Source organism: Penicillium vulpinum, assembly GCF_028829585.1.
Source record: "Penicillium vulpinum strain IBT 29486 chromosome Unknown utg000004l_segment0_segment0, whole genome shotgun sequence".
Lineage (NCBI taxonomy): Eukaryota > Fungi > Ascomycota > Eurotiomycetes > Eurotiales > Aspergillaceae > Penicillium > Penicillium vulpinum.
The window spans coordinates 5,052,357-5,074,006 of NW_026643244.1; the positions used below are offsets into that span (position 1 = coordinate 5,052,357).

At 47.7% G+C, this 21,650-nt stretch overlaps 8 protein-coding genes across 8 annotated transcripts; 4 read left to right on the forward strand and 4 right to left on the reverse strand.

Moving 5' to 3' along the window:
- Positions 1-49: 49 nt before the first annotated feature.
- N7479_010385 (uncharacterized protein) lies at positions 50-903 on the forward strand (the record flags this gene model as incomplete). The annotated part of the gene is made up of 2 exons (XM_057258076.1): positions 50-740; positions 824-903. The coding sequence occupies 2 exons, from the start codon at positions 50-52 to the stop codon at positions 901-903; spliced, it is 771 nt and encodes a 256-aa protein (XP_057105534.1).
- A 1,484-nt stretch (positions 904-2,387) lies between these two features.
- On the reverse strand, positions 2,388-2,840 carry N7479_010386 (uncharacterized protein; the record flags this gene model as incomplete). The annotated part of the gene is made up of 1 exon (XM_057258077.1): positions 2,388-2,840. The coding sequence occupies one exon, from the start codon at positions 2,838-2,840 to the stop codon at positions 2,388-2,390; it is 453 nt and encodes a 150-aa protein (XP_057105535.1).
- A 1,173-nt stretch (positions 2,841-4,013) lies between these two features.
- Positions 4,014-5,846, reverse strand: N7479_010387 (MFS transporter; the record flags this gene model as incomplete). Its single annotated transcript, XM_057258078.1, has 6 exons — positions 4,014-4,268; positions 4,344-4,916; positions 4,970-5,031; positions 5,090-5,492; positions 5,533-5,759; positions 5,831-5,846. 6 exons carry the CDS (start codon positions 5,844-5,846, stop codon positions 4,014-4,016), a joined length of 1,536 nt encoding a protein of 511 aa, XP_057105536.1.
- Positions 5,847-7,036: 1,190 nt separating this feature from the next.
- sit2 (putative siderochrome-iron transporter) lies at positions 7,037-9,033 on the reverse strand (the record flags this gene model as incomplete). Its single annotated transcript, XM_057258079.1, has 3 exons — positions 7,037-7,974; positions 8,029-8,642; positions 8,708-9,033. 3 exons carry the CDS (start codon positions 9,031-9,033, stop codon positions 7,037-7,039), a joined length of 1,878 nt encoding a protein of 625 aa, XP_057105537.1.
- A 1,367-nt stretch (positions 9,034-10,400) lies between these two features.
- Positions 10,401-11,621, reverse strand: N7479_010389 (uncharacterized protein; the record flags this gene model as incomplete). The annotated part of the gene is made up of 5 exons (XM_057258080.1): positions 10,401-10,696; positions 10,775-10,969; positions 11,019-11,132; positions 11,180-11,326; positions 11,384-11,621. 5 exons carry the CDS (start codon positions 11,619-11,621, stop codon positions 10,401-10,403), a joined length of 990 nt encoding a protein of 329 aa, XP_057105538.1.
- Positions 11,622-14,336: 2,715 nt separating this feature from the next.
- On the forward strand, positions 14,337-16,767 carry N7479_010390 (Alpha-1-2-mannosidase; the record flags this gene model as incomplete). The annotated part of the gene is made up of 2 exons (XM_057258081.1): positions 14,337-16,111; positions 16,161-16,767. 2 exons carry the CDS (start codon positions 14,337-14,339, stop codon positions 16,765-16,767), a joined length of 2,382 nt encoding a protein of 793 aa, XP_057105539.1.
- Positions 16,768-17,329: 562 nt separating this feature from the next.
- On the forward strand, positions 17,330-18,189 carry N7479_010391 (flavin-linked sulfhydryl oxidase ERV2; the record flags this gene model as incomplete). Its single annotated transcript, XM_057258082.1, has 4 exons — positions 17,330-17,550; positions 17,636-17,764; positions 17,842-18,111; positions 18,174-18,189. The coding sequence occupies 4 exons, from the start codon at positions 17,330-17,332 to the stop codon at positions 18,187-18,189; spliced, it is 636 nt and encodes a 211-aa protein (XP_057105540.1).
- Positions 18,190-19,606: 1,417 nt separating this feature from the next.
- N7479_010392 (LYAR-type C2HC zinc finger protein) lies at positions 19,607-21,335 on the forward strand (the record flags this gene model as incomplete). The annotated part of the gene is made up of 3 exons (XM_057258083.1): positions 19,607-19,627; positions 19,697-19,819; positions 19,929-21,335. 3 exons carry the CDS (start codon positions 19,607-19,609, stop codon positions 21,333-21,335), a joined length of 1,551 nt encoding a protein of 516 aa, XP_057105541.1.
- Between the last annotated feature and the right edge of the window lie 315 nt (positions 21,336-21,650).

Genomic DNA, 21,650 nt, shown 5'->3' on the forward strand with positions numbered 1-21,650 from the left:
ATTGCTACAAAGTCTTCAGAGATCCAAACCGAACCCAATGCACAAAAAAATGGATTCGGACTCTGAATCATACGACAAGACAGACAGAAACCTCTCAAAGGACGTTCTTGAGCCCGCCATCCTCTTTTTGTCAGGTCGAGTTGTCCACGTCCAGGCTGCAATTCCAATCCCACTTTACCAACTAAACAGTGATATCAGCTCAACCTCGAACAAGGACTCATCCGTGGCATTCGAAAGAATCGAGCATGATGTACCTGGGCTCAAGATTGACGTCGAGGGCGACACTGCCAGCACACCGCGAAAGCGCCATCTTTTCTACCTCGCACACCCTGTCAATGGTCAATACCGGACCGATATACCTGCTAGATATTACCTCACTTGTGCGGTACCCGAGATGATGGGCAATATTCGCCTCCAGTCTTCTGACTCGCGGTTCCAAAGGACGTCCTTCAAGGCGATGTTAAGCGCGAAAAGAACAGCCGCAACCAAGCCATTGTTTGACGAGGGTACACAACAAAGACTATTGTTTGACGTCCAACCAAATTGGAAAGTTGGTCGCAATTGCTATAGATGGAGCGATTCCAATGGCAGAGAGGTGGCTGTTGAAGAAAAGGAGAATGACAGATATAAATTATCCGTTATGAGAAGTATGTCGCAGGAGTTGAGGGATGCACTAGTCGCTACGTGGCTTCTGAGGCTGTGGCATGACGCAGCCGAGAGTAAACAAGCTAAAAGGGAATGTGAGTTAACTTGAGCTCTATTACTGTCGAATGTCTTGTAATAGTTACCATGGCCTTGTCTTTTGGCTAACTTCTCTTTCCAGTTTTCGAAAGCATGACATCACCAGAAGCATATAAGGAAAGCATGGATCCATATATTGGTAGGCAGTGCCTAATGATGTGATCTTAGTTAGGTAGTAGCCGTGCCTACAAACTGCATCTCCAGCTACTCGTCTGACCTTGACAGAAACGTCGGCTCGTACAGGTACTGCGGCTGTCTCGCGCATTCAATGTCAGCAATATTTTTCTTCCTCGTCGTCACGATCATCGTCGGATTACTCCAACTCTTTTAAAATACCACGGTACAAGTATCGCTCCAGCTATCCAATACCTCTACCTAACATGAAATCTTCGGTCCGCCAGTGGACACATTTGCCTGTTTTACGCACCCAGCCCCCACGGAGCAACAGCAACTTGAAGTAAACATGCTCATAGTGGTGCGAGATCTCATCATTCCACTCCTCATTATGCAGCAAGTCACTGCTATCAGAAATTTATCCGTCGATATTGTACATTGTTGAGGCGGGCCTTTCTGTTTAATGTGGATACCACTTCTGCTACTCGCCAGGGTTGATCTTCCTTCCTCTCTCCTTTTCTTTTAGCAGCGGAGCTCAATCCACGGCTTTCTTCCCCTCTTATATTCTCTACATAAATCTCAAACTGTATACGACAATACTCTATTACAAAACATGCAGCCTGCCCACTATTAGATTAGTGTAAGAGTGGGGCTTAGAATAACTAGCAATATGAGCTGTTAGGAATTTAGACATCAAGTAGGTACTTTTTGTATGGGACCCTATACAAACTGTACTTATAACACGAATTTGCGTTGAGCTCGTGCGCCCCAACCCCACTCCGGGAGTTAAGCCATGTATTATACCGCGAAGCTTCCCCTCTTCTCCCTTCCTCCTCTCCTTTCTTCTTCTATTCCTTATGAGTGCAATCAGGTCCAATGCGACTCTATTGATCTCTATCCAGCTTCCTCCTTAAGATATCTGGACTTGTATGTTAGATCTTCTCGTCTTGGAAAACTGTGGGTCGGAAAATGGCTGTCTAAGCTTGGAGCTGACCGAAAACGAACTTCCTCGAACTTTTCTTCGTGATCTTTGCGCTAGTAAATTCCTCAAGAAAACAAGTTGCTAACATTCAGTTCTTCAAGTTCAATATCCTGCATAACTCCCAAATCCTTCCCATCCTAAAACCGCGACCACAGACGAAACCCATGACCGTTCAGTCCTTCGAGATCAATACGCTGCATAACTCCCAAATCCTTCCAATGCTAAAACCACGACCACATACGGCACGGATGACCAGCACCAGCACCAAGAAACCCAAATATCAATGCCGATAGCTCGAATCTGAGATGTATTCCCGATGAATTCTTCCCAGATGTTCCTCCATGTTATCTTGGCGATTGAAGAACCTGTCACATCTAGGGCATTCGATGGAGCGCGGGCTGATATGCAGGGTTTTTATATGGCGTATCAACGCGCTTTTGCAGCTGAAGATGCGGCGCTTCTCGCAGCCTATCCAGTTACATTCGAAATCGCCGTTTCTATCCCTGCAAACACCCTGTCAACCCAGATTTTCAATTTGAGGGCAGATGTCTTACTCTTTCTTGTTGGCGCGGCGAGGACGGTTTCCCCGAGTAGTGGGAATTTTTCCAACCTTGCGTGGAGTTGGCTGTTGTGCAATGGATGTAGGCTCCAGAGGCGGGCCCCTAACAGTGTTCTCGGCTAGATGGTGAGAGTCTGCAGCTGGGTCTTCGATGGTACTATTCCACGTGGTCGAAAAGTCTGGCATAGCGCCCTGGTCCATATACCCCGAGTTGAGAGGACCCATGGTGGAAGGGAAAGGGAAGTCAGGGTAAAGCAGTGTCGAATCATGTTGTAAAAGAGAACCCCAAAAGCTATACTCCGTAGAAAATAGCTCTGCAACTGTAGCAATAGGTGGCTGAGTAGCAGATTCGCCGTTAAAAAAGGTAGGATCTTCATCAATCGACTGATATTGCTGAGGTGGGCTTGAAAAGTCCATGTGGTTGTGGCTCGATGACCATGCCATGGTGAAATGTAAAAGCGTACAGAAATACAACTTGGATATCCGAGGACGGCCAAAAAATGCCTGTGTCAATCTCAGGCTGAGAAATAGAATGGCACTTAAAAAATGCCTTCAAGGTCTAGTCAGGTTCAAATTTAAGGTATCTTGTTATAGAACATCAGCCGAACTTCGTATACTATGTAAACCCCATATACTCTACTAAGGGAGATGACGCAGATTCATTGGACGCGTTGATTGGTGGGCGCCCAAAAGAAGCCGACATCGGGGTCCACCCGTGGACCTGTCGACTGGGCAGGTCCACGTGTGAAAACTAGGATTACATAATTATCATGCGCCGCAAATGCAGATTTTTGGAACAAAACCCAGGCTCCAGGGCTCCAGCAACTTTCCAATGTGATGGACTCGGGATCGTACAAAGGTTGCTGAGTAAATTACTTGCAGCTCCAGGGCTACCTACCTATGTAAGTAGGTAGGTAGCTACAATAAGTAGATATGTATAAGTACGTTCATTTCTCTATTGGATAACGGTCGATCGAGCACTTGATGAATACTTTGTGTATACGATAGCCCAGGAGATCGATTTCCATTGCAGCAAAGAATATTTCGGAATGCAGCCAAGCTTGTTAACGATAGCCATCCTTTCGGTGAATTATTATGAAAGATGTACGTTTGAAATATATATATTTTTATGTCCGTTTTAGTGTTTCTATACCCTCTATGGCTAATAGGCTAATGGATAGCCTTTTTACTAAAAACCCTCAAACCCCAGTTGCTGTGATCGATAGACCTCAAGAATTGCCGTAGCAGACGGGGTTAAAGCTTGGTGCAGCATACAACGGATCTACCGTGGAACTCCTCTAGCCGTGCGGTTACACCAATATCCGTGCGTTCCACTCCGAGCACTCCAGGGCTGGAAGCCCAACCATGCGCAGGTGGGGATCTCAGGAGCTAAAATTAACGTACTTCCCGGGACAAGCTGCCATCTTCAGAGCTGACGTGCAAGATTTGTCGATAGACGCATGGTTTTGCTATTGTTTCAATGCCATTGCACCAGCCCACTCTCTCGAATAACATTTATCTTCAACATCTCCTCCATCTGTAGTCCGAATTATAATGTGTAAAAGCAAAAATAGACGCAATAACCCAACAGTTCCCGAAGCGAGTGCTTCCAACCGATCAGAGAGTCACCTGGAATTTTGCACTCGTCCGTATACGCTCGCCATATATCCAAAAGACGACTGGCAATGCGCAAAATGCTAGAGCAATGAACCCAAGCAGCGAGTTACCCCAACCAAGCCCAAGAACATCATACATCTTGGGGCCGGCAAGTGGAAGCAAGGCACCAGCCAGTGAGCGGAATACCGTGTTGGCCGCCATAACGGACGCCGCGTACTCCGTGAATGCATCTACCAAGTACGTACTCACACACATCTAAGCCGCAATTCCAAGTGTCAGTCAATCAATTCGCGGCAAAACAGAGTCATGGATAAGGGAAAGGTAACTCACGAAGGTGATCATCATGCCAGCACCAAGGAAAGAGGTTCCAATGATAGGCACAATCCAGTGTGTTTTGTAATAGGCACTCCACCCATACATGAACAGCGAGATAGGAACTAGGACAGCTCCAGGGATCATAGGCGTAAGACGATATTCGGGCTTTTTATCGCCACTCCTGGCGGCTAGATAGTTGAGTAGTCTGTCGGATGTTGCTCCTAGAAGGAACACTCCTAGTAAAGAGCCGATGCCCATACCCAGGTAGGTGAGGCCGACTGCTCCCTGGGAGAAATTGTACTGTTCTTCAAATACGGAGGTGATGGTTGTAAACAACAGATATAGGTATCCGTAGATCACGCCGACGTAAAGCGAAAGGAGGAATACGATCGGGGAGCGGAAGAGTATATTCGTCGGTCGCACAATGGAGTACAGGAAGAGTTCTTTCGGTGTACGGCCCGTGTCGAGTGCAGAGCGCAAGTTCATATTCCCAGTCTCTTTCTGGAGTTTCTTGGTCTTCTGAGCTAGGAGCGTTGGGGCATAGGACTCACGAATGGTCAAGATCGAACTGATTGTGATAGCACCGCTCTACCAAATATATTAGAATGTGTTTCGCATTGGGTGTGATATTTCCTACTTACAGCCATAGCCAGCACATAGAAGTTCCATCGCCAACCCATTGCCTGTGACAGATATGCACCAGCTAGACAAAGTTAGCAATCGGGCTATCGATTAATGAAAAATGAGGGAGATAAATATACCAACCGGACCAATGACAGGCCCAATCAAAGGACCAAGAGCCCACCATGCCATCGCGCCGCCTCTCTTCTCTTGTACAAACATATCCGCAATCGATCCGACGCCAATAGTCAGCAGACAGCTACCGGCAAAGCCAGCGAGGAACCGGAAAACAATAAGACTGCCCATATCGGGTGCAAAACCGCAGGCAATGATCCAGACCACGTAGAGGCTGTTGCATACATGGTAGATGTACTGCCGACCGTATAACTCCGATAGAGGTGCGATGAGCAGGGGACCGAAACAGTATCCCACCAGGTATACCGATACCACGAATGATGACAGTTCAATGCTGGTGACATTGAACTCTTTTAGTAGTTCGCCTACCCCGGGGGCGAACATAGATGATCGATTTCCAGAGGTTAGCTTTGATCAACTGGATGGTATAGGAGAGGATCTTTCATACGTCAGAAGCGTAATCAGTGCGATAGAGCCTGTCGCTGTCATCTTCTTTCCAGATGTCCAGTTGCGGGGATTCAGGATCATCTGGTCCATCCCAATCGACGATGTTCGGATCTTGCACATTTTCTTCTTTCATTGCGTTTTTCAGCTCGGCGGAGCCGTTTTCAACATCTGTTCCGTGTTTGGCGTTGGCTTTTGCGCTGAGTGTCGATCCATCGACGGAAGTGGTTTCTGTATGAATTCATTAGATGTTCCTTTCTTCATAGATCATTTTGAAATAGAAAAATTAGAGAACTAGTTACCCTCGCTATCCCTCATTTTAGAAGATGTGTCGCTGTCGGCAATACCTAGAATTATTAGAGCCCCCCAAGGGCTTCGGGTACCTACTTGTTATAAAGAAGCCCTTCTTTCGAGCACCTGCTACACAAATTCGCCATTTTGCAGACTACATCTTGCAACTTGCCCCTATTCCCCGATAGTCCATTAATCGGGCCGAAGATACTTGGTCCCTAATGGTCGGATGGTTAATTGGGCCGAACAAGCATAGGGTTACACTGCACACTGTACATTTCTTATTACACATGGCTACGATGCGCGATCCCGCAGAGCCCCAGATCAAAAGAAGCTCTTGTAAGGATCGGGGGAAATCCGAATCAGAAACCCATTTCAAATGTTGAGATGGAAAGTTCTTTGAAGCTTTATCCCCACAAGTCTCAGGGTCCACCGGAGTCCACTTTGAAGAGATGGTGAGTTCGTACATAAAAGTTATGCACCGGCAAGCTTCATAGCTCAATTTCCTGAATATCTATGGAACTGTTAGGGATAGGATACTCGGCTCGACTCGCTTCGGCTTGATACGGTTTAGTCAATTTATGCATGAGGAAGACGGAAGAACAATTCACTATCCATTCCATATTTCTTAGCATTATGAGCATGTCACTAATTGCTCCGGGCATTGGCAAACCGAAGCGAGGCGAGGCGAGCATTTATCCTCGCTATGTGGCGTACATTATGTCCAATCATGTAATGCCAGTCTAGTCACGTGTTGTGGTTAGTCCCAGTTCTCGTTTAAGCACTGATATACTTCAACTTTTTTTCATTTTAGGGAAATCATCGATAAATTCTTGCTGTGGGGATCTCATCTAGTTAACTGGTTTTATTCATAGTAGTGGCGTGAAAAAAAGCAGTGTGGTACTAGTTTTTGTTTTCAATTCAACGTAGCAATATACAATTAAGCCATTGGAATGAGAAAGTGAATCATTATAGATTATTTGATTCTAATTATTCTATTGATTAAAAGAATGAACAGTCACCTTGACGGTAGCACAAAATGTACATAAGACATTGGTATCCACGCCCAGCGTGATAACTACAATAGACGTACATTAAACGTAATGCCTTGTCTCTGCACAGCAGAGAATACAGCACACCCGAAATAACGTGAAACGTGAACAGGACTTTCCAACCTGTGCGTCATAACCAGGTATACTGTGCAACAGAAAGCCTTTCTAAAAGATCATTTTACCCTTGTTCTGTTTCCGGTTAACATCATAATTCTTCCAGACCAGAATGCAAGGAATAGTCAAAGCCAAGATAGCAGTGGAAGCAATGCAGTTCAGCCGCTGGGCATAGCCCCACGTATAGGCGACAGCTTCGCGAAGCGGGGTTCCCCAGGGATAAGTCGACTGCACGGGGATACCGTCGAGGTAGATCTGGGTGGCATTGGCCTTCAAGTTGTCTGGCAATTGTGTCATGAGGGTATTGACGAAGACATTGTTGTAGATAGCAGCGCCAACAGCCAGGCCAATTCCGCCACCGATGTTTGAGAACAATCCAATGAGGGCCAGCATCATTGGAGTGCCCTCGCGGCCACCTGCCGCCATAACAGCCATGTCTTCGCCAATGACGAGGGTGCCACCGGCGAAGGCAATGAAGATCTGACACATGACAACGTAGCCAATGCCGTGGTCTGAGCCTCGGAAGTAGATCATCAGCCCGGAGCCGAGAATCATCAGCGGGGCTCCGAAGAACAGGCAAATGTATTTGAAGCGCGCGGTGACCCAGATGATGGCACCAATGATGGGAGAAAAGAAGCAGGAGCCGACGTTGTAAATCTGCAGCATGTAATTTGCGTTGACGGCGGAAATGTCGTAGGAGATCAGGATGTAGTTGTAGAAGTACTGATCCCAGAGTTCAAAGCTGAAAAATAGCACGGCGGATAATAGACATGCACCTAGGATTGTTGGCCGCTTGATCAACTCGTAGCGGATGAAGTGGGTTCGTGCACCCCATTTCTCCCATGCTGCGAAGACACCCAAGGTGAAGACACCGACAATGATGAGAGCAATAAAACTTGCACTTGAATACTCGGAGCGGCCGTACTGCAACAAACTAAATGGCAAGAGGAACAATACCCAACCGGTCATGAGCAAGAAAGCACCAACAACTAGTAATAGAATGTTAGTATTAATGTCCTGAGCTTTGTATTAGGTATTCTCACCATCGAATTCATGGAGATAGTGGACGATAGACTGTTTAACAGTGCGACCACTAGGCTGTCGACGGAAGATGCCATTTTTCTCTGCCTTCTTTTCGAAGTACTTGAAGGCCATCGCGAGGGGCAAGAACACAAACGGCATCACAATGCAGAAGATGCCATAGCCCCAGCGCCACCCATACTTAGCATATATCGAGTTTGCGGCAAGTCCGCCCGTGAATGCAGTACAGATGAAAGGAGTCTGAATAAAGCCAAAAGCGAACGCTCGGTTTCTCAAACCCGAGGTATCAGCAACAAAAATATTCAAGATCATGTATATACAGTAGTAACCAATCCAGTAGAACACGTAGCCCGCCGCGTATTCATTGGGGCCGTTGCTCGCGGCGAGAATGATCATGCCGAGGAGGTAGATGCCAGTCGAGACCACCAGGGCCTCAGCACGACCCCACAAGTTCAAGGTCTTACCGAGCGGTAGCTTCAGAACGCCACCCACAATATTTGCGAGGATATAGGCTGTCGAGACTTGCGGTGCGGATCGGAAACCACCCTGGATGTAGTTGATCAGGAAGCCGCTTATATTCGAGTGAAATGCCAACATAAATGTGCAGACCCAGATCCTGAAAGTTCACTTATCGTCAGAAATTTTATTTCTTCTGGAACCAGTGAGCCACGATCTACTTACCAAGCATATATTCCAACCAACGCTGGCCAGCTCCATACAAGCGCTGCTGCTTCCGCCTTCTGCTGACCCAACTCAGCACCGTCCGTGACACTGTCGGGGTGCTGTTCCAATTCCTTCTCGTCGTCAAACATGTCGCCCGCATGTTCAGAGCCGTCCGATGTGGGCGGTGACTCGAGATCATATGACGAGGAACTGTCGGTGGCGGCCCCAAGTGCCTCTGGCTTCTCTGATTTCTCATTTTGTGAAATGTATGATTCCTCCCCTACTATAGTCCGGTCGATGCTTTTGCTGTCATCCTGACCGTGGGCGGTCGCGGGGAGTCCCATGACTGTGACTTCCTTTATTCCGATCTCAAGAAGTTCAGAAAGGATGCTAGATCCTCTGTTGCTTCTGAGGAGGCTCTATGAGGATAGGCAAGAATCGAGGATTAGGCGATGGGAGGATGGCAAGGAGCGAGGAGAGATCTGCAACGCTGGCAGATTTCGTTTTCTATAATCTGCAAGTGCAGAGGCCCGAGAGCTTCTAGACCAGAAAGTCCCGCAGTGGTCCGGAACATCGTCTCCAATTTTCTCCCCCTCGACCTCAACGACCTCGAATGCAACGAGGATCAGATAATCGAGTGGGCTGACTGGGTCAATCTGATCATCCAACCAATCAGGAGTTGTGGTGGCGGGCGATCATCATCACTTATCCCTGGATGGCGTGGGGTACACAGATCTGATTGGTCGACACTGAAGGTTCCTCTCCTATTTTAGACTAGCGTTGTTCTGCCAAAGTCTCTAGGGTCACAGTTTCTCTCTTTTCCCCTGTACCTCTTCTCTCTCCAGAGGGTTAAGGCACCCTTCTTGATGCGGCAACCCGTTTGCGTCAACGATATGAACATTACACTATCTAATATTGTTATATTCATGTCGTGCCGTCATCTACTTCACTATTTTCTTTTTTCCTCTTACTACCCTCTGGCAAAGTCTATCCCCGTCCCTTACATTTCCACGCGGTGTACAGTGTACAAAGTACGGAGTACAGTGCAAGGTTCACGGGTAAGAAGCTTAAAAAAGCAAAAAAAAAAAAAGTTCAAGATCTTTTCCAGCCCCCTAATTAGTACACAAAGGAACAAGCAATTCTTAGTCTCGTGCGTGAATCATTCCGTCTCGGATTCTCCCAGATTGCTATGTCAACTCAATTCAACATCCGTCGTGGGACCAGATCGCCTTCGGTGGTAGAATTTGACTTTTACGCCATCTTATCTAATTCCGATCAGATAGCGCAACCAGAATTTACCTATGGCGCTGTTAATCTTCTATGATCCCCCTTGCTTTACCCAAACTCGAACCTCTTCAGAGTCGTGTTTTCTCCAAGCGCTCGAAGCGCTTCGCAATACTTCGTACTAGTTATTATTATCAATCAGTCCACACCGTATTTCTTTTCTATGAGATTCCAGCCGCCTACTCACTTGGCCGCTTCGACACCCTTGCAACCCTGTGCAACCGCGCAGCGAATCAGACCAAAACTCTGTGTTGGCTATAACCAACAACACAACAATTTTTTTAGTCCGCAGGATTTAGATTAATCAATCATATCAATCACCGGGTGTCATCTAATCTGATCTTGGATTTCTCTTATGCAATAATTTCCAGAAATATCCCCATCGATAATGTCCTCCTGAATGAAGGTACAATTAAATATCCCTCACTTAATGCCCAACCATTGCCTGATGCGCGGGGCCATATCTGTTTCCGTGTGGCTTGGCAGCATCGATAATTCGGCGCATTGCTTGCTTTTCCTCCTCGGTCAATTCAATATCACGAGAAGCCCAGTTCTCCTCTAGGCGGGTTGCCTTGGTTGTTCCCGGAATGGGGATAAATCCTTGGGAGGCAACCCAAGCAAGCGCGATTTGACTAACTTTGCATCCCTTACGGACAGCGAGCTTCTTTATTTCCTCGACGATGGCCTTATTCTTGTAGAAGTTCTCACCTTGGAATTTGGGAGCTATCGAGAAGGATTATGTTAGCGATTCTGTTCCGTCTAGGATTAGGATGATTAGGATGCTTGGGACTGGGTACATACAATTTTTGCGGAAATCATTAGGGGAAAAGTCATCCGGGGAGTTGTAATCGAAGTTATCGACGAGCCAGCCGTGTCCTAGTGGACTGTATGCGACGTAGGCCACGCCCAGCTCCTTTGCTGTCTCGATCAAGCCGTCTGTCTCATGAAGTGTCTCAAAGGCTGAGTATTCGGCTTGGATAGCATCGATCTTGGCGACTATAGATAGTCAGTAAAATATTCGCGAGCTAGCTGGGAGGAAACGCACTTGAGTTTGCTTTGCGTAGTGTAGCAGCTGAACATTCCGAAATTCCAATGTACTTGGTCTTCCCCGCCTTGCGAATTCCATCAAGAGCCGGAATGGACTCTGTGAGGGGGGTATCTATTTACATCAGTAATGGTAAATCAGAAGATAAAAATTTGACTCACTAGGGTCAATCCGATGCAAATAGTATAAATCAGGCGTAAAGCCGAGTCTCTCAATGGTTCCTTCAATGTATTCCTTGATATGCGAAGCGGAGTTCGTAACGGAGCCATCTCCCCCTCCCATAACACTGAGACCACACTTAGAGGCAACTATAAATGACAGTAGTTAGTTTCGAATAAATATTGCGTGGTGAGATAAGGTCTTACTGAAAACCTTGTCGCGGACGTTGTGCTTCCTGATGAAGTCTCCCAAAAGCTTTTCGTTCACGCCGGCTTGGTATACAACGGCAGTATCCCAGAATGTGCATCCCAGTTCAATGGCCTTTAGCAAGACTGGCTCGGCTTCTTCGAGGCTCAGATTGGAACCCAAACCATGGCTCAAGCCCATGGCACCAAAGCCTGGTGTTGGGACCTGGATATCGCCGAAAGGAAGAGTCTTGACCATTTTGACTGAGCTGGATAATTTAGAAGATTCGTAGTTTCTGTTGCTTTACAGAAAGTGACAATATGTGGCAATGAGTTTGAATTTAAGTAAATTTAGTGCCCGGAATTAAGGCTTTTAGTTCAGCAAGTGGGTCATGCTGGTAAGTGTTAACTCCGTTTGGATTGAGCTCTAAGAAATGTGCTACTATCCTATTATCTACCTACAGAGTAGTTAATTCTCTGATGCACATTAATCTGTAGAATGCAAATGAGTTTGATGTACCAATATAGAGGAAAACAGACGGGGTCGCGATTTTCTCCTGGCAACCTCGAGCATAGATGAACTGAAGAAAAAAATAAAAAAATTCCACCTTGCTCCATGGGTGCTGTAATAGCCAAATCGACTTTAATTTTCTATCCTTACAACATACATGCTGCCTACCCCGTAGTTTTTCTCGGCTTCAACTATGGTCAATACATGTACTTTGTAGTTATGGGTGTCCCCTTAACTCCGAACATTTTATAGGTGGGGCGTAATCAACCCCACTAAACCACAATGACATCATGCCATATGCTAGATAGGAGGTGGAAGCACTTGTTGAGTGCAATGCTACCTGCCTCTAACATATGCCTCATTTGGTAGATCTTACCTGCAAATTGAACGATTCGGACTAACAGTCAGCATTCAAGTCACTATTGGCCTTCTGATGTTATATCACCGGCGGCCAGGTGGGGCTTGTAAGCAGGATGCATTAGCGTCGAGTTGATTTACATACTTTGTATGATACAATGTATATTATACAACATAGACAATCGATACTACCCAGTCAATTGACTACACAGCGGTGTACTCTGCTAGCCTAGTAATAATACGTCACTGGCCCTGGCTATGCCATCGCTCTCATATGTATGTGTATAGACCGAGCTTCCAGGAACAAGGCTGTTATATTTCCCGACATCCCAATGACCAGAGCGCCTTGTGCGGTGGAAGGGCAAACTTCAAGTCTAATAAGCCCAGCATATACTCAGAAATGCAAATTTATCTCTAGAGTACTGAATAGGACTATGCCAGGACACGATTGTGACCAACATTCAAAAAGGCCGAGGAGCTCTCTAGCCACGGACCACCTGTATGAGTAAATGCCAGAAAATCTTCAAGTCAAATATCACTAGTGTCAATAAACTTAGCTGCTTTAAGCCCGAGTATTCTCTACGGGGGAGCCTAATAACTGGCCCTCCCTCGGTATATATTGGTGAGACTTCCCATATAATTAATCAAATCAAGACCGTCTAAAGTATAATTCGACATGGGCCAAATTGAGCTTTTGACAATTATTTCTAGATCCCGTCTCTTTTAGAGGAGCCTTCTGGGATATCATTGTCAGGGGCTCAATTTCGCCTATGTCGAGTTATGCTCTAGGTCTCCTTGACTTGCTCGATTGCACAGAAATGTAAATCTATTGCTGACGTGCTGAATAAAGCCCTAGGGCTGTGAGCGGCATCTAAAGAAGGCGAAAGCCCATTCGAGGATGTTCCACGGTTCATATGCATGAGTAAATGTCAGAACCTGTTCAAATTTCACTATCAATGAACTCAACTGTTTTACACTGGCTGGAACTTTGAATTCGGGACCTGGTAGATCCACTTCTTGCCAAAGATGAAGTCGTAGACAAGCGTGACAGAGATGTTACTGTGGTAAATCACGAGCAAAACATGTCAAAAGATCTATCCGCAGCCCATCCTCAGGCCCTCCAGTGCGGCGGCCCTTCGGTATGTTGTAGCATGCAGATCACAAGGGAAGCAACTATCGGCCGTTGCATAAGGCGAGACAAACAACGTCGACCGGTGACAAGTGCTCGGATATCATGAGCAACAGCTCGAGAGGAAGATTGGGTAGGGTTATAGGCCTTTTCTCGTCCATCTTGAAGTGGCAAGCCATGAAAGCTTGGTGCGCCAGTGCTCTACTCAACTCAAATTGGGTATATTGTAGTCTGGGGAATACTGGGGTACAGTAAATTTCCGGATAGATGGCAGAACTAACTATAAGATAAATTGTAGGCTATGTCTTTAGGGATGGAGTCTCAAACATATTCACAAAAAGTATTGAGAAAACGATATTGTGACCCAGTGATGATAATGCCAAGTGGACGCTATAATTAAGGTTAGATAGAGAGTGGATCATGTTGAAGTGATATAGTATTCAATTACCAGGCCATAGCAGACAACAAGGTATATATACATCTCTCTTTATTTATGGCCTACCTCAGGCCATAGTCTTGTTTGACAAATAACATGATTACCGAATTAGATAGTATTCCTCGCTTAATCGGTGATTCAATCTAATGAAGTCTCCAAGAAGAGGCTGTGTTTATAGAGAATCTTGATATAAAGTATCGACTACCGATAACTACAACATAACTCGAGTCAATACCTTAAAATACTCTCGAATGCCCTTGTTGACTTTCATATGGCAATGCGGAACTTCAAAACACGCTTCGACGGGGCGCATTGACTTGAGAATACACCAACCCCGCACGTAAATGTCTTCTAGACCTAACACTGTTTAGGCTGTCGATCGCGTGAAAAATGCGACGTTACAACACGGCGACATGAAAAACACCCTCCTTGCAGGAGAGGAAACTCGCTCTTTCTTCCCGCGTTCTATTGTGCTCACAAGCCAGAACTACAAACCAAACGCGTCATTACGCGTGGTCGACTCTTCAAATTCCAGAGCACCATGACGATTTTGCAGAAAAGCACCCTTTACAGCCTCCTACTTCTCCAATATGCCCTGAGCACAGTAGCAACCCAGGATGATCTCCGCTACGTCAATCCCCTAATCGGGTCAACTAATGGCGGGAACGTCTTCGCGGGTGCAAGCCTTCCCTATGGCATGGCAAAACCCGTCGCCGACGTCGATGGCCAGAATACTGGAGGTTTCTCGACCGATGGGAGCAAGATTACCGGCTTCTCGCATATGCACGACAGTGGCACAGGCGGGAACCCGTCTATGGGAAATTTCCCTCTGTTCCCGCAGTACTGCAAAGACAATATCGTGGATAATTGCAAATTCCCTAAAGCTGCCCGCGCAGTCCATTACAAGAATGACTCTGTCGTTGCACAGCCTGGCTATTTTTCCCTGACGCTCGAGAGTGGCATCAAGGCTGAGATGACTGCAGCGCGACGCACGGCGTTGTACCGTTTCACTTTCCCAAAGGGACAGGCCGCCGATGGAAATGATCTCAATCCGTTAATCTCGGTGGATCTTACTGATCTGTGGGATAGTCGACAGAATGCTTCTATTAGCCTTGACGCAGATAAAGCTCGAATCAAAGGCAATGGTACTTTCTTGCCGAGCTTTGGGGCTGGCTCTTACAAGTCATATTTCTGTGCTGATTTCGGTGACACGATCGATGTTGACGACAGTGGAATCTGGGTCAATGATCGAGCTGGATCAGTGCAGGAGTTATTTGTCACTCGCGGCTTTAACAACTTCTACCTCCAAGCCGGAGGTTACATGGCATTTGATCGGCCGGACAATGGAATCGTGACTGTGAGGGTAGGCGTCAGCTTTGTTAGCTCTGATCAAGCCTGCAGAAATGCCGAAGCGGAAGTTCCTGAGCCGGAAAATGCCTTTGATAATCTGCGCAAAAGAGCAGAGGCTGCATGGAAGGAGAAGCTCAGTCCTATCAAGGTCACGGCGGGTGGTGCTAGTCATGATATGATCAGCAGTTTCTGGAGTGGTATCTACCGAACGATGTTATCGCCTCAAGATCTAACTGGGGAGAATCCACTATGGAAAAGCGATGAGCCATACTTCGACTCTTTCTACTGTCTGTGGGATGCTTTCAGGTCACAGCATCCATTCCTCACAATCATCGACCCAAAATCACAGTCAAAGATGGTTCGTAGCCTGCTGGACACCTTCAAGCACGAAGGATGGCTGCCCGATTGCCGCATGAGTCTCTGCAAAGGCTGGACGCAGGGAGGTTCCAATGCCGACATTGTTCTCGCAGATGCCTACGTGAAGAATCTCACGGGTATTGACTGGGAACTCGCCTACAAAGCTATGCTCAATGATGCAGAGAATGAACCGCTCGAATGGTCATATCAAGGGCGAGGAGGCCTGCAGAGCTGGAAACACCTCCACTACATCCCATATCTGGACTTCGACTATATTGGCTTTGGAACCAATTCACGGAGTATCTCACGAACTCTAGAGTACGCATACAATGACTACGCCCTATCAGTCGTAGCAAAGGGCCTCGGCAAAAAGGATTACACTACATATTTGTCTAGGTCTGGCAACTGGCAGAACTTGTACAAAGAAGACCAAAAGTCGTTGCTAGGGAATGGGACAGATACTGGATTTACTGGGTTCTTCCAGCCAAGGTATAATAACGGAACTTGGGGCTATCAGGATCCTATCGCCTGCAGTGCTCTGGCGTCGTGGTGCTCTCTCACCTCGAATCCTTCAGAGACATTCGAGTCCAGCATCTGGGAATACCTATTGTGCGTGTACCTTTCTCCCCATTAAACCCCCAACGCTAATTCTAAACAGTTTTGTCCCTCATGACATGGCAAATTTAGTCAAGATGGTCGGCGGTCCGAAGTCCTTCGTGTCTCGGTTGGACTATTTCCACACCTCTGGCTTAGCAGACATAGGCAATGAACCTGTCTTCTTGACCGTGTACGATTATCACTACGCCGGACGCCCTGGTCTGTCCGCCAAACGAGCCCACGCTTACATCCCATCTTCGTTCAACGCCTCGCATAACGGGCTACCTGGCAACGACGACTCAGGGGCTATGGGCTCATTCCTGGCATGGAGCTTGATGGGCCTGTTCCCGAATCCCGGCCAGAATGTTTATCTAATTATTCCTCCGTTCTTTGAAGCCGTTGCGATCACTCACCCTGAAACCAAACAAACTGCGACCATTCGAAACGTCAACTTTGACAAAACCTACAAGAAGATCTATATCCAGAGTGCCAAGCTTAATGGGAAACCATACAACAAGAGCTGGATTGGACATGAGTTCTTCACTCAGGGTATGACTCTAGAGCTGACACTCGGGGACAAGGAGAGCAACTGGGGTACACGGAAGGAGGACTTGCCCCCGAGTTTGAGCGACTTGGTTGCTGCTGCTGGAAATCACGATGGGATGTAGATAAGCTTGGACTTGAACACAATGATGTATTAGTCGGGTGTCCAATCTCAATGACCGAGAGTGCTTCGTGGCAGTCTGTCAACCCTTCTGTGCATCCAGGCTTAACCCTGCAACATTAGAAGCGAAACCCCGGAACATATCCGATGTGGGTCTGGTCTATATAGGATGGTCTATGATTCGGAGAACCATAGTACGGTCAGCAGACAACGCTCATCTAGTAGGGATATATATTCTCCGAATCATGTTGTCTCATACTGATCAATCGTATGATAGACATTTTTAGATCTCTTCCAAGGCTCCCTATACTGCGGCCCCGCATTGTGGGAGGCCCAGCGAATCAATGACTAAGCTGTAAGTGCCCCCCGGGCCGGGGCCTAAGTAGGCAACACGTGGAATCCCTTTCGTAGAAAGCTCGCTTTAACAAATATTCTCAAACCCTCAGCTGAAATATTCTGTCTCGTCTTCAGCACGGGACTATACCCTATCTACAAGTCCCAGGTGCTCCCGCGACCGGACGCTTGGCGACGTTATTACTTTTCCCCAACCATCGCCACCTCCGAACATGGCGAGCCGACAAATCACACGGCGCATTGTCACCAGCGCAGCGATCGCACTATGCCTCATATTCTTCCTCTTCATTCGACCGCAGGGGCCACCGAGCCCGGCCGTCCGCGCCCCAGGCCACATCGACCACTCGGCACCGCCAGTGCCGGGGATCAACATTCAAGATAGCACGCTAAAGGGCGCTGTGGTGATGCCGAAGCTAGGCAACGAGACGGTCAAGTAAGGCACCCCAGGGAGGAATTCATTGACAATACACGGGCGTGGTGGGAAAAATTGCTGATTACGGCTTTTGCGGCTTTTCCAGGGCTGAATTAGGTCGTGCGACTTGGAAGTACTTCCACACTGTCATGGCGCGGTTCCCCGAGGAACCCACAGAAGACCAGAAGGAGGCGCTGCACTCTTATATCTACCTCTTTGCGAGGTTATATCCTTGGTATGAGATTCCTCTTCCCTACGTACTCCAGTGCAATGTTCTGTGCCAGATCGGGAGCTAATGGTCGATGACATCAGTGGGGAATGTGCGGAGCATTTCATGCAGCATTTGAGTAAGTATCCGCCTCAAGTTTCGTCGCGAAATGCGGCTTCGGGCTGGGCTTGCTTTATTCATAATGAGGTCAATGCCATGCTTGGTAAGCCTGAGTTTGACTGCGCCAATCTGGGGGAGTTCTATGATTGTGGCTGCGGTGGGGACGAGGAAGGGTCGGCTGCTTCTCCGCCTGATGCTGGGAAGGAGGGCACGGGGCAGCACGATGGCCCTGCGGTGGAGATCTCGAAGGAAGAGTTAGTGGTTTCCCGTTGTGGCGTATTGATTATGGCTGTTTGGTTGCTAACGTGCGATTTAGGACGACCCGTGGTTGATGGGATGAAACTTTGACTGTTCTTTCGACTCCATAGGACTCATTCCGTCTGGTTTATACGCAGCGTTTGGGTGCTTTTTAGGCACCTTGTTGTTCACGCTTATGGAGCTGGTCTCCCTTGTACAATAATAGATCATCAGTTGTCTGTCAATATCAATATACCCTTGTCGTGTACTGCATGTGGCTCGTGATATAAAGAGGGGTCTCTCCCTACTTAGATTATCATCATATCATTGTACTGATTATAGATATCTGAGCGCATCTTGATTTCTGGCTCTCTTTCCCAAGCATATCTTTTGGGGGTTTTGCTCAATAGAATTCCCACATGACAGACAACACAGATACGTCGAGAGACTAACCTAATCCTATGAAAATGCGAATGACAGCAAGTTGTGAGTTGGTCAACGATCAGTAGTACACAAGTCCACGCATAGATTGTCGATCTCTATAAAGTGCATGGCCCGGGCAGCAAAGATCATCCTATCTGGTGATCAAGTGTGGAAGATGGCGCGCATGACCAAAGAGGGCTAGCCAGTATATCCCTGAACAACAAAGCACACCAAAAAAGCGCATTCCGTCCTACCAAGCTCATGCCTCTTAGCAGAAAGCACCGATTAAACTTTTATCTCATTCTTCACTGTGAGCAACAGCGATGATGTCCTCAGGTTGCACCCTCGTGATACCAACCCTCCAACAGATCAACTAGTTTCATGTGGCATAACGGAATTCTCAAACTGGCAGTAAATCACGGATTCTAGTATAGATGAAAGGATAGTCTGGGGAGTATGTTTCAGCTTAGACCAAAAATAGCAATAAAGCCATCAAGATGGAATATTTCAAGCGGCCAATCTGACTGCTGCCTCGGATTATCCTCGGATTATCCTCGGATTCTCCCCGTGTCTGCCCGTTCAACTGGGAAGAAGCGACAAATGAAAGCATGGGGTCTCCTGACAGACCTGACATCCATGTCCACATGGGATCTTCATCTGTTCAGTTACCCTGAAACAAGTACTCAAGAGATGATAAATCAGGAGGCTTTCTCACTTTATTTCTATTATTTTATTCAATGAATGTTCCCAAAGTACTTGGCAAAGAGAGTACGACTTCATGCATTTCATGCACTTCATCTCCCTCGACGCGCCCAGGCCATTCATATTACCCAAAATAGTCTAGTGTGGTTCCAGATCTGGACTAGCTTGGATCTGCGCGCCAAACTTGTCGACGCGAAAAAGAAAAAAGGGAAAAAAGGAAAAAAAAAAAAGGGAAAAAGGAAAAGCCGATCGAGAAATTCGTATCAAAGCAAATTCCCCGCCTAGTCGCCTTCTACTGGAACTCTCCAAGGGATACATAATCCCCTCTTGAAAACTCTTTTCGAACTCGTGTTTGCACACCCAATAGGGTCATATTGAGTGTCAACAATGGTGTCCTTCTCTTGCGAGGTGAGTCTTATCTGGTGTCTTGAGGTACATGCTTTGCGCTTGTATCGCTGCTAACAATCCGTCTGATAGGCTTGTGGTGATGTCCTCACGAAGAAAAAGCTCGATCCTCATCGCGGCCAATGTCGCGGCGCCTCCTTCACCTGTATCGATTGCATGGTGCATTTCTACGGAATGGAGTATAGAGCTCATACGGTACGTCGCATCCGCGTCGCATGTTTGCATAACGGTTGCGGGACTACTTTACTGGAGTCCCAGTTGGATCAACAATGGAAACATCCGCTAACAAGACCGGCCACTACAGTCATGCATGAGTGAGGCGCAAAAATACCAGGGTGCTCTATATAAAGAGAAGCCCCAGAAGAACAAGAAAGGACAAAACAACCAAAAGCAGAATGCGAATCAAAACCCCAACGGCCGCTACCAGCAAGCTCTGGAGAATGCTCCCCCTCCCCCTGCTCCTACACCCCCGCCTCCCGGTGAGGTGAGAACTCCTGCTCCTGCCCCGGCCAACAACGACAAGCCTGTCAATGTGTTTGACTACCTCGTCGCTGAGGAGAGCCCGAACGCATCCAAGGCCTCTGTTGCTGAGCCCAAGCAACAGATGCAGATGCACCCCAATGCCAAATCGGTCTTCGAGCCCAGCCAGTCCCTCACTCGTGTCGAAACCAACCCCAACACCGATGACGAGGGTAAGAATTACGACATCGCCTACGAGGAGAATGGCTTCTCATATGGCGCCGGCAATATCCCGCACTCAGCCTCGCCCCCGAACGCGTCAACAACCGAGTTCGTCACACCCGCACCCAAGAAGAAGGAGCGTCGGGAGAAAGCCCCCGGCACTGTCAGCGAGAAGAAGCGCAAGCGCGGCCAAGCAGAGGTTCTCAGCACCCCGGGCGGAGATGTTGACACTTCAATGATGGAGGCCCCCTCTAGCATAATCAACAACGCCGGCACACCCATGCTGAACCACTCCGGTCTGACAGGCGGCCTGAACCGGATGATGCGTTCGCAGTCTCCCGACGGCGACGACAGCCCAGAAACCAGCCGTCGCGCCTACCAAGACACCTCATCCCCGATCAAGCGCAGCCGCCGCAACGGCAAAGAATCCAACGGCAACAGCGACGCAGGTCTCGGTATTTCAATGAAGAACCGCGCCGGCCGCCTCGTCTCCTCCATGTTCGGTGGCTCAGCCGTCTCCGGTTCTAGCACAGACCCTAGCGCTAAGGCCCGCCGCGGCAGCTCCTCCAGCGGCGACGGCCAACTCGAAGTGCGCAAGAGCAAGAAGTCGCACCGCTCGCGCGCAGACGATCAGGATGAATCTCGCAAGTCTAAGCGCAAGAGCTCAAACCCCACAGATGGCGATAGACCTTCTCGTCGTCTTAAGCAAATTGATGAGCGCCACGGATCCGTCGACTCCTCCTCCCACGGCCACCATCAGGTTGCTGTCTACAAGCAGTCACGGCCGCCGGCACGCACGGGTGATGATCTGCAGCGCGAGCTGGCCTATCACTTCCTCTCGCTGGTCCCGAAGGATAGCGAGCGTGGAAGTTCGGTCAACAAGGCACTTAAGCGCTTCCACCGTGAGCTCTCGACTGAGTATGATGCTGGTCATGATAATGGACAGCGCAGAGCTGATGATGAGAAGGATCTTTTCCGTGCTTTGAGACTGAGACGGAATGATCGTGGCGAGATTGTTGTGTTCATTTAGACATTGGACTTGGTGTGTATGATTTCACTCAAACTGTAGGATTGGGATGAGTAGTTTGGTTCTTTGTTACGAGGTGAATGGGCTGGTTTTTTTGCATAGCGCCATGTTTCTTTTGATGCGCCGGCTTCGATATTGCATTTTTGTCTATATTAATTCGGGATCGGAACTAAATTGCATTGATAATGTTCTTTGACCGTCTTTTCTCGTGTACCCCACTTAACGGCATGGAATCGAAGGATCTATGTACCTTGTTTCAGCCAAGATCGAGCATAGTCCGATTGTGCTTTGATATCCTGCAAGATGGTGTTTTAGATA